The sequence below is a fragment of the Dermacentor silvarum genome, chromosome 6 (genome assembly GCF_013339745.2).
Source record: "Dermacentor silvarum isolate Dsil-2018 chromosome 6, BIME_Dsil_1.4, whole genome shotgun sequence".
In the NCBI taxonomy this organism is placed as follows: domain Eukaryota; kingdom Metazoa; phylum Arthropoda; class Arachnida; order Ixodida; family Ixodidae; genus Dermacentor; species Dermacentor silvarum.
In genome coordinates, this window is record NC_051159.1 from 147,339,106 (window position 1) to 147,351,257 (window position 12,152).

The window sequence follows — 12,152 nt, forward strand, 5'->3', positions numbered from 1 at the left end:
GCTTCATGTACTCTTCCATTATCTTTTATCAACCTTTTATATATCTTTTCTTCTCCCCTAACCTAAGGTAGTAAACCGAATATTGCCATCTGGTTAACCTCCTCCCTGCCTTACCCTATAGTCCTCCCTTTCCTTGTTAACGCTTCTTTTGTAGCGAGAGCTACATTGGCCGTATTCTCGCCGTTTCGCTGTGGTCGGTGGCCACACAGCGAGCTGAGCCATTGCCTAGCAACCGCCGCAGCTGGCAGCGCCGCTCTCCGCGCCATCTGGCATGACGTCAGAGGAGGAGCCGGTGAAACCGCGAGCTGAGCCGTTGCCTAGCAACCGCCGGCGTTGCATCGGCGTTGCCGACGTTGCATCGTATATATAGAAGGGCTGGCTTGGTGGGATTCGTCGGCAGATATGGAAAGTGAGTCTGGGAGACTGAAAGAAGCCAGGCTTCGTCGTCGGAACAAATCCAAGGTGAGGCAGCGAGCCGAGGAGACGGAGGAAGAACGAGCCGCACGACTCGAGAAGCGTCGTAAGTACGGAGCGGCCAGGCGAGTGCATTGAGATGAGGATGGTTCGTCGTGTAGTTCGGCAACTCGTGCCAGGGGCACGGATCAACAACGGAATGAAACCAGGAGGAGGCAACGAGCCGCGGGGACAGAAGAAGAACGTACTCGGCGTATCGAACAGAGACGGCAGAGTGATGCAGCTCGGAGAGCGTTGTGCCTAGCCGCCGATACAACGCAGTTGGAGGACGTGAAGGCTCGCCGTGTGACGGACCATGTGATTCGGCTGGCTGAAAATTCAAGTGTGACGCGCATGTTCCAAACGGACTTTACAGACGATCCTTTTGGATTTCCGTGGGACGTTTCCGAAAGAGTTTGGCATAACCGTACCTCTCGGTACGCACACCCAGGCATAACTGAGTTAAGCCACAGCCAATTTTTTTTTAGACGCGACATAGCAAGGAACTGTATTGTATTGTATTGTATTGTATTGTAAATAAAATAATAAATAAAAAATTTAAGATCACCCTTTTAGCAAAGCTGGTACGTTATTTGAAGTAGGGCCATCACAGTAATTATTTTTGTCCTCCATTTATCCCTCCCTCAGTGCAGGGTTGCAAACCGGACATATTCATCTGTTTTAAGAAGTATCTTGGTAATAACTTGAGCGTAATTTTGCAGTTTAGTTGGTTGTATCCGCGCGTATAAAAAGTGTCACAAACTACGGAAAACAGTGCTTGTGGGAAGGAATCCAATTATTTCATTTTTTTTACTTTAGAAAATGCACTAGCAGGCATAACGCTGACGACTTCATAATCGTATCCTGTACTAAATTGGTATTACTTCCACGATTTGTTTTCTCCTAACCAGATGCGTGTATGGCGCACGAAGCAAGGCTCCTCTGTCCGCACGGGTGCAGGAGTACGACCGATGCGCTGAAACCTTACGAGTGCAACTGCAAAGAGGGAAGCGCTTTATCCGACGATGGAGTCACGTGCACAGGTATAAGGCAATTAAATGCCGCCGACTGGAGTCATGTTGCCCAAGTGTACCCACTAATGTACCTCGAAGATTATTAACGCGATTGCGTTAAGGGCCCCTTGCCAAAGAAAATCCGGTGTCGGCGTCGGCGCCGTAGTCGGCGTCTCGTGAGCGAAAATTGCCCTATGTATTCTATACGGCACTAAAGTTCTTCTATCTCCAAAGTTGCTCATACCTTGTCTTACATTCTTTAGAAAGTTATTCCTCGAAATTTTGAGACTCACATCTCACAAACAAATGTCACGAAATAAAACACCGGCAGCGCATGCCTTTAATGTTAAATCGCCTCAGACTGAAATATTATAAGTGCGAAACAATAACAGAAGATCGGCCCATGCAAGAGGCCGCGTTTCTACCAGAAAGCTCGCCTTCGTGCATAGCGTTCGCCGCCAGCGTTTCCCGGTAAACATCACGGTTACATAAGCTACAGTTGGCGGGAAGCGTAAGAAGCAGTCAGGGATATTCGAAAGCTATCACGTTCCACTCTTAAAGGCGAAGCTTAAGCATACTCCAAAAGCTTTATTGCTCATCCTTCGGTCTAACCGTGCATCGCTCGACTTATCAAAGAATGGTACGGTTTCCCAGCAAGCTTATTTTGTATACTTGCGATATATTTCGACACTCTGGTGGGATTGGAAGAATGAGAACAAAACGGCTAAAATAGTAAAGACTGTGCCATAACGCTTTGCTTAAGGCGCATGCAAACACATTATCGGTGACATGTCCTGCGTTTTACTGTCTATCAACGAAATAAATATGTGATTCGCAGCTGGTTCTCAAATTTCTTTGAACGGTCGGCGCACGCAGACCATGAGGCCCATTCTTGCGGTGCCTTGTCCCAATATTGCGCCGCCGTTTCAGATTTGATGTGGTTATTTGTCTGGTCCGCATAAGTAGATGATGCAATGAGTCTGCAGTTTTTCGCCGCTCTTTAGCTGTAAATTCTTCGCTTCTTTACACAGGACAGTTTTAAGGTAAGTCCCACAGAAACGTTACTATCGAAGTATTTAACATACTTTTTGCCATCGCTGATATACGTCTCATTTCCTGCGCTCTTTTGGTTCCACACATTCGCATTCCCTCAAGGAGCCTTCCGAAGACTGAGCAAGACTTAAGGTATCCGCATTAGAGGGCTTATATTTTGGAATGAGGTAGAATTCCCGCTTAGGATATTTTTTTTTTTTTTTTTTGTGAGGCAGCCTTTTATTGTAAGTACTTTTTATTCCTCGCCAGCAGATGTTTTCGCTCCTCTACGCAGACTCACTGGCTCAAATACGCGCGTCCTTAATTTGCACTTTTGCCCGTATTTGTTCTGCTATCCTTACATGTTCTCTAGTGACATTTATCGTAAGAATTTGTTTTTGTTTTTTCAGAATTATCCAAAGTTCGTTCTTGCAGCGACGTGGAAAAGCAGTTGTGCCGATCAGACCAGTCCTGCTCCGTGAAAGACACAGAAGTCGTTTGCAAATGCGCGGAAAATGAACAGCTCGTCGACGGAGTCTGTACAAGTAAGAGTTCAGTTCACAAGTTGTAGCGAAACAGTAATCAAATATCAGTAACATTCGTGGTGAGATACTGGTCCATATCTAGAGTAGAAAGCAGAGTGAATAGCAAGAAGCTTTCACAATCCCAAAAATAAAAGTGGTAGCGATATCAGCGTTCGTGCAGCTGTAGTTATCAAGGCTTGCTTGTAAAAAATCTTGGCCGCACGGACAAGCCATAAGCAATAAAAAGCATGGTCTGGAAGTCTCACGCCGTTTAATGTGTGTCAGTATCTTGAAACGTGACTTGACAACTTTTGACATGAGCCTATAGAATACAAGGAGGTCACAAGAATTAAGCCGGAAGCGAAGTGATCAACAGTGGAACTGTGTGATATGTATGTTACGTGTTCAAGAGTATTAGCGCTATGTATAAGAGCCTATATCAGCATGTGCGTAAAACACTACCTCTTCATGTGACAAGGAGTGGCCGGTTCCATATTTGAGCGCCCACATAGCTTTTTTTATCATGCCGATAAAACGATTATGCGGATCTCACGCACTGCCGGAATCGGTTTGAGCGGAGCTTTTCTTGGTGTTTGCGAGGAACGCTGTTTATTTATGGATACCATTTGCAAGCAGAGCACACGGCGAAGTCGTACGCGATTTTACCGGTAAGCGCCTCGCTCAAGGCAAATATGTGGCACTCCAGCACCACTGACAGGGCTGACCGGAGCTAGCCTGACAACTCCACACACTACGCTGTGAACCGAACTTGCCCTGTACAAAATGTTCTTTAAAGTCCTGCGAAACGCCGCAGTCCAGTTCTAATACTGTTTCATCACTGCAAATTGGCGCCTTTTACGCACCCTATACCATCGCACAGAGGGAAGACTAGTGGGTAGCCTTGTGGGTAGTGCAAACGGCAGTATGGTAGTGGGCGTCGTGGCTGTGGATGGTGGGCAGTCGGCTTGGGTCGAGCAGCCAGCAGCAACCAGCACCACGCAAACTTTTTAAAAACAACATAATCAGCCACAAGCCAAAAGCCAACGTTTCTACAGGGGGACATGTCTTCAAGTTAGTACGTCAAAACGTTTGGTTCAGGCTGACGTTTCCCCTTGTTCGGGCACTGTTGACGACTTTGACATGAGCCTCACACTGTAAGAAGATGTACGCATGATAATTACGAAGTTAATTATTTTGCTTTTTTGTTGCGTTATTTCATTCTCGCATGCTTAGATTTCATAGTACACTGCTTGCATGCGTCTGACTGACCTTACGATGAGGAAAAGGTGCGGCCTGTATAGTGTTACTTGCTCGTACCATTTTCATAGGACGACGGGGCACGATATAGTCACACGTGAGGACTGGCGAGTAGCGGCAGCCATATATACAAGCTTATATGAGATATAAGCTTGTAATTTTTCTCTGGGCGTACCTGTCCCTGAAGCATGCAGTCAGACAAAGATCCCCAGCTGAATACGGCATTACATGGCTCACTGTTTACTCACTCAGACAAGTGTATCGCTGCCGACTGTCACGAGAGGTTCATGGATTGCTCAGTGGCAGGCGGTAAAGAAGACTGCTCCTGCCCATGGAAGCACCGTATGACTGATGTATACGGCGAGTCGTGCACACTACGTGAGTACGCTAACTCGCAACCACCACGCCACTAGCCGGTTTGCCGAAAGAGAGTATGCTTTGCAAGGAGCACGCACGCGTGCGTTTCTGTATGTCTGTCTGCGTGCGCGTGTGTTTCTGTGCGTGCGCATGTGTGTGCGCGCGCATTTGTGTGAGCGTTTGTGCGTGCGTGCTTGTTCGCGTGGCTTCAAGTTTTGCTTCACATGATGTGCTTCGAAAATCAGTCTGGAAATGTAGTAAAATATTCTTTAATATACAAAGTTAGCAGGGAAGAGAACTAAATTGCATAAAGACACTATATTGTCACAAAAAAAGAAGACATAAGACGTGTGCCTTCGACGGCCACCGTCGACCTTGGAAGTGTCTGCTAGGGTTAGCTGCCGTGGGAAGAAAAAATCCGTACATGTAGGCTCACCCTTCTTACGAGAATGATCGACTGCGCACTACTTCTTCAAGAGGAGATCGTATACGTGTCCAACGTATAGCGGAATTTCTTGTACGATGCTCGTCAATCTATAGAGAATAAATGTAATGTGCTATATAGCATAAAATTTGCCTATTGTTAACCTTCATGTGCCTGAGGGTAAGATGAGGCTTTTATCATGTTAATACAAGGATTATACTCTAAATGATTCAAAAGAGCATGTTTCTGTCTCCGGCCAGTCGAGTCCACAGAAGAAATTTGGCCTAAATGGCATTTCAGCATAATGCTGCCATTGAAAAAAGTTTCTGCAGGGTGGTAGGGTTTATTGCGTTGCGCAATTTTGAGCCATAATGAGCGCCTAAGCCTGATTATAATATGACACTTCCGATTCTACGCGAAAACAGGTAAGTGCGAACTTCTACTGCGCTTATTATGTTATGAATGATAACTGATTGGTAACCATAGAAGCAACTTAGAACTTTTATGAACTTCTAGTGGGTTAGGTAATTATTATACATACAGGCATCGTTACTGTGATTTTATATTTTATCTAAACATGCAGATCTGGTAATTAACACCCCTTTCCTTGCATTGCACTTCATTAACCTCTTCATATACCTTAAATCGCGTGTGCACTCTTCTAAGTCGAAGGGATAAAGTTGTAAAAAATACACGTAGTCTATAAGTTCTCCTGGATTTATTTTGCGTTTCAGGTCAGTATTACTACACCGTCTCCTTCAAGCTCAACATGTCCCTCGAATCTGGGAACTGCAGCGTGTACGCTCCTCGTGTAAAAGCTGCGGTTAGTACTATGGTCAATCTCTCTCTTCCACATCTTTATTCGTGAATTTGGAACGAGCAGTTTTCGCTTTCGTATCTCATGTCACTGTAAAGTTCAGTGCAAGACGCCTTATTTTTATTGGAACAATCATCCGAGAACAATGTTCAGTCTTCTATATTAGACGTGAAACCTGGAAAGTTTGGCCACGAATAGGATTAGGTAAGCAAAAACATTGCTCGGGAAAACAAAACGAAAAAAAATCAGAGCACTCTCAAAAGTAAGTTTATAACGAAATAACAAAACGAAGAGCAAGCCCACATATCACGGAAAAAATAGAGAAAAATAAAGGTTATAAATCTACAAGAACGAAATAAATTATGGGGTTTTACGTGCCAAAACCACGATATGATTATGAGGCAGGCCGTAGTGGCGGGCTCCAGATTAATTTTGACCACTGGCATTCTCTAACGTACACCGAAATCCCGGTATACGGGTGTTTTTGCAGTTCGCCCCCATCGAAACAAGAACACAAGCAGGAACACGTTATGTAAATATATAGGATATTTAAAAATTTGGAGGACGCTTAAGCTTCGCTTTTAAGAGTGGAACGCGATAGTATTCAAAGATCCCTGACTGCCTCTCACGCTTCCCGACAACTGCAGCTTAAGCAACCGTAATTGTTACCGGGAAACACTGGCGGCGAACGCTATGCACGAAGGCGAGCTTTCTGGTAGAAAAGCGACCTCTTGCGTGGGGCGATCGCAGATATATTGCACAGCCGCGCCAAAAAATTGCATAATTTTTAGGCTTCCGTTTTTGTTTCTTACTTTTAATATTGCAGTCTGAGAAGATTTAACGTAAAAGGAATGCGCTGTGGGTGTTTTGTTTCGTGACATTTGTTTGTGGATTGTCATTCTCAAAATTCCGAGGAATAGCTTTGCCAAGAATGCAAGACAAGGTAAGCAACATTAATGATAGAATGGTGTGGCATACCTAAATATATTCGGAGCGCCTGCGTGGTTGGGGCTGATTTTCTCCGCCACCCGCCGACATCGCACGCCGGTTGCCGAAGCCCCATTGTCTGCGACACGGGGCCCTTAACGCTCTCGCATTAAAATGCACCTACACTACTGGTAATAAATAATTTATCAATTCACTGTCAACAAGAACATTGTGTAGGATATTAATGGACAATCTCTGTTAGTTGGAGCAAGAGTATCATTCAAGCGCTTTTCCCACAAATAAAGGACGCCTATAATAATAAAGGTTTCGGACGACGGAGAAAAATCTCTTGCTGCTGGTCGTGTTGTGGGCTCAAAAGAACCTTTTGCTCAGCTATAGATATATTACACATATATTGCTACGAGGCGCTTCAGTAGCGAACGATGATGACAGGACTGATGAAGACGACGATCGCCGACAGTCGCGCGCACGGGCTGTTGCCTGTTGTTCTTGTATGGCTGTTTTCTGCCCGTTGTATATATCTTGTCAATAATATTGTCAAGCGTCTTTTCTCCCCGTAACATTTATATAGTGCAGAACGTGAACTAAAGTACGGGCTTCAGTACGGGCCGTCAGTGCTTGAAAACATATTTCTATGAAAGCTGCAGGGGATGAATACGTACCGGCAGGTGAGCCATCAAGAAAATAAAGAAGAGAAATACACTCTTTTTCTTTAACAGCCACGACTGTGTACGCTTTATTTACAGCAGAAATGCTGCAGAAACTTGGCTCTAGATACGTTCTTAACTTGTAATGGGTCTGGTTAGCATAATATAAACTATTTTAGGGTTGATTTGCATTTGTATGACTCAATGTGTGTTGTATTACAGTCTTATTGCCGCATAAAGCAGCTCTAAAATTTTATACTGGTAAAACAATTTTGCCAGACCTTGAAGCGTCATCTCCACGCTTAGCCCTGGGAAGCTCCGATTGCGCGTTCAATGTAAAATGTCGCAGTTTCATCCGAAAGGCGAAGCATCAATTGCGATAGCAAATTAGTAGAGAGCTGTACGGAGTAAGGATAGTAGTTTTATAAGCTGTATAAACTTGGACATGCAGCAGCACCAGCAACGAGCAGAACTGTTGTCCACGCCGTCGGCGTTTTTCCCGCGTTCGCACCGAACGCGCGGCGTTGGTGACTGTTGCCGGTACCTCTGGGGGCGGCTCGGAGGTTTTCGACGTGATCAGAACGGGACACTCGTCGAGCAGCGTCGGAAGGCTTTACCACCTTCTCGCCTCGCAACGTTTTTATGTAAATACGCATTTGGGCCGCAGCTAAACGTCGCCTCCCCCTCCCTCCCTACCTTCCGTCCCTTCACGGCCTTTCGAGCGACGGAAGAAGTCGCGTTTGCTCTCCGCCGTGCGTTCGCGCCCCGTGAAAGCGCGCGTCTCACTCGCACATACAGCATACGGCGCACGGCCACGATTTCATCGCCGTTGGACTCTATACGGAACCACACGGCGACGGCAATGGCGACGGCAGGAATCCGCTCGGAGTGTCCATATAATTGCTATCGCAATAAAAAGGCTGTATGAGGGTAGGTAGCCTGAAGTTATCAGTTGACTCCAATAGCCAGACTTCCTCTACTACATGATCGTTGAAGCCAAACAGCAAAATGCGTAACAACTTTTGCCACAGCAAACAGTCCTTCATGGTTTCACTGAAGAGCCCTCCCGTTTCCACACCCCGTAACATTTCTCCTATCTAACTCTTACGAATGTGAAAGGGCAGTATTGGAGCTATCGCTATTGAGCAAACGAATACAGTAAATTGTATTTCAAATTTACCACTGATACGCCTGCAAAGACTAGTCCATCAAAGGTAATGCTGATGCAACCCCGTTTTTAACCATCTGTCCTCGTGCGCCCACCCTTCGCGATAAAATAATGATAAAATAACGATAATAATGATAATGATAAATGATAAAAATAACATCAAATGTGCCCTCGGGTGAAGTTGTCACACGGAGTTCATTGGCACGTGATACATAATAGTAGTACATCCATGAAGACTCAACTATGCGGGTCCTCAATTCATATTCAAAACATTAAAATGTGTTGTGGTATTTTTTTTTTTCAGATGCGGACAGCTCTCGGTTATCAGGTGCACGCGGTGCTGGTCGCCGATTGCACGTGAGTGCGCATGCTGTGCGGATCTATGTTGTAGGATTGACGGAAGTAACTGGACGCCACGTTTGAGGCAGCCATGTATAAAACAACGCACTCTGATTCCTAACTTTACCTACAGAATGGCATCAACGAGAATAGGCATTTGCATTCAATGGGGAGGAAATAATGGTGACAATTCTGACGATTGATATGGGATAATGGCACTGTTATAAATGCCTTATCTCCTGGCAATACCTCATTTCTATCGGTTTTAAGAAGGTGCATTACATGCAAGTCAGCTGCGAAGTTCTACGAACAAGGCTGTTCGACCTGCCATTGAACTATAGTGATCCCTCTGGGTCTTCAATAAAGTTATTTATCTATCTATCTTGGCTTCCAAACGCTGCCGAGCCACCCAGAAAACAATGCTTAGAGCCAAAGACATTGAGAATGCACGTTGTCTTTCGAGAGCGAGAAGCTCGGAGAGAATACAAGGCGTGGGGACTTGGAGGCTCTTGCAGGCTCGTGACAGATGCTGCACCAGTTCACTTACATAATTTAAGAACTCTAGCTTGGTTTGTGTATTGTGCCAACACAGCCGCAGTGGTTTGCCTGAATATTGTCACTAAAGAAGGCAAATTCCTGACATATTTAGGGCTCCAAGGTCGATGTTAGCTTCATATCTAGAGCAAAGGAAGTGCTAGTGCCCATACCGCCCACCTCTTTCCCAGTATAGTAACGTGCTGTTACACAGTAACCTGCAGTACTTTTCTCCTCTGCAGCGACCAAATCAAGGCACGTCTCATACTCAACGATCCACTGCCTAAGCCTCTGCAGAAGAAGCTTCAAACATGCGAGTACCCGATTGGAGATGTTTGCATGCTCTATCCGAGACTTCCAGTTTTAAAAGGCTCAGCAACTGGTAAGCTTAACAAAGTTTCCGACATACGGTTACACCTGCTGTATAATTGTTCATTTAAAAGGCGTAATCAGCCTCGGTCATTTATAGGGCATTCGACTACTTTCGGTCGCACTCCGGCTCGGTTTGCAGTGATGCGGACGCCTCTCGACATTGGCGCGAGCAAAGCCGTGCCCGAGCCGAACGTTCTAACTGCTCTCAGAGCAATCGCAGGAGCCACGAGATCGGAATTCTGTTAAGGTTCTTTATAAGCTCTAGGCTGAGAGTGCCTCGGAGCGCTCTAAGCTGGGGCGTGGTGCTCTGAATGAAATACAGGCGAATGTGTTTTGAGCGCTCGATTTCGCCCTGTCGAATGTAGATTACACCGGGAGAGAGCTCTAGAGCGCTTGAAAGTGGCTAGTCAAATGCACCATTAGACTGAACGTGACGCTCAAACATATTAAAAACCAAAATTACTTTGGGGAAATTGTGGAGATTGGATATAACCTAAGGCCGAAAACTAGGCTATTTGGAAGTTAGACCTTTTTTTTTTACCTTTTTTATGTTGTCCGAAGGTGTTTCTTTTTTCACCTTTAAGCGTTCGAAGAAATTGGTGTAGGAAACAAATGCATATTAACGGGTTTGATGGCTACTATAATTGCAGCTACGCGTCGTTTGGTTGTGAAGGCTAGTCCTTAATTTCAAAATCTTCCTTTTTTGTGTGTGAACACAACTCTCCGCAGAAATCGAGGAAGAGAACCTGTGCGAAAGTTTGCTGAAACACCAAGAGAGCGCCTATGAAGGTACCAATGAGTGCGTCAAAGCTGGGGACTCCTTTTGGTTCAAGTGCAAGCAGGGCTACCGGGAGGTGAAGACGAAAACATTGGGTCGCCTGCGGCGCTCCGTTTGCGAAGGTATGTGGCGTCGCCTTCAGTTGAATATCACATGCATATATGTTAAAGCCCTGTTGCCACAACTACAACGGGATGAAGGCCGAAAGAGTTGTTAATTGCGCATGCTGATTACAACGTTCGTTTCTCGGGTACACAAGACAATTAAATCTCTTATCGAATCATGGAGACAAGCGCAGAATAAATCTACGTTGTTTTGACCACGATACACGAAAATTACGGATGCTCAGATTTTCTAACATCTCTGGGCCTGGACTCGTGCTTGTGATTGTGCCACTTATGCGTTGTGTTCTTTCACCTCGTTTCTCCCATCATAATCCCCCATTGTGACCCTCTTTCTTCTCCCTCTTCCCCTTCCCTTACGTAGAGTAGCAGGCCAGATACTCCATTTCCCGGCCGACCTGTCTGTATTTTACAATCAATAAACTTCTTCTGTCAAGTCTTGTTACGGTCACATACCAAGCTCACATGAACAAGTGAATCTATAAAGGCGCGTACACACTGGTGGAAAAGCACCGCGGTCAGTCGCCGGCAGCAAAACGCGCGCCGCGCAAGCAGCTGCACAGCAGCTCTTTCTTGCCGCCGGAGGGATCGGTCCTGACCGTTTTTTTTTTCTTTTTTTTTTTAATGTTTGCCGCGTGCAACAGGTAAAGGAGACCAATGAGAGCGGCCGCTTCCGTGAGGTCCGCGCGGGAAACTGGTTTCATGCGGACATGCCAGACCGCTCGTTTCGTACTCGCGTCCGGTGTCAGCCGGATACTCATTTCGCACTATCGTCGGCTCGCGTCAGTTGACGGATAGTTCGAGAAGGGGGGAGGAGTCTATGCTGTCATGTGACTGCCGCAGCGGCGCGCCGCCGCAGCGGTGGCCGCTCTGCCGCAGCTGCGTTTTATCGCCGGCGGCGCGCCGCGCGCGTTTTTCCGCTTGTGTGTACGCGCCTTTAGAGTGTCGTTTACTTCTTTGCGCACCGTCAGTTATGTTGCCTATTTCATGATAGTCCAGGCTAATATGTAAACAAAAGAGAAAGAAGTTATAACGGAATGGCAAGATGAAGAATTGTGTCGTGGTGATAGGAGTATAGGGGGTTTCCGGGATGCTTTAGCCCTGCGGCGTCTACGCCGACCTGTGCTTGCCCAGCCCAAAAGCTACTCTAAAGCCTAACATAACAGATAGTTACAAAAATTCAGAGAACTATAAACATAAAAATAGGCTAATTACATCCGTAAACACTAACTGAAAGAAGGCTTACAAATTTATACCACTGGCGAAGAACTAAAGCTTTCTTGCGAAATGTTAGGAAAGGCGTACGACGCCTGGTGTCTCATTTCTGGAAGCTCACTTCGGAATATGATGTCTTAGGCGGTACCTGC

General features: G+C 45.8%; 1 protein-coding gene across 1 annotated transcript in view; it reads left to right on the top strand.

Annotated features, from left to right (window-relative positions):
• The window catches only part of LOC119456949 (neurogenic locus notch homolog protein 1-like), a 218,918-nt gene that overhangs the window by 141,710 nt on the left and 65,056 nt on the right, over window positions 1-12,152 (top strand). The window contains exons 8-13 of the mRNA XM_049669151.1: window positions 2,909-3,043; window positions 4,532-4,657; window positions 5,795-5,883; window positions 8,945-8,997; window positions 9,756-9,895; window positions 10,615-10,785. Of these exons, the coding sequence (XP_049525108.1) occupies window positions 2,909-3,043; window positions 4,532-4,657; window positions 5,795-5,883; window positions 8,945-8,997; window positions 9,756-9,895; window positions 10,615-10,785 (714 nt within the window). The remainder of the gene's footprint in view (window positions 1-2,908; window positions 3,044-4,531; window positions 4,658-5,794; window positions 5,884-8,944; window positions 8,998-9,755; window positions 9,896-10,614; window positions 10,786-12,152) is intronic.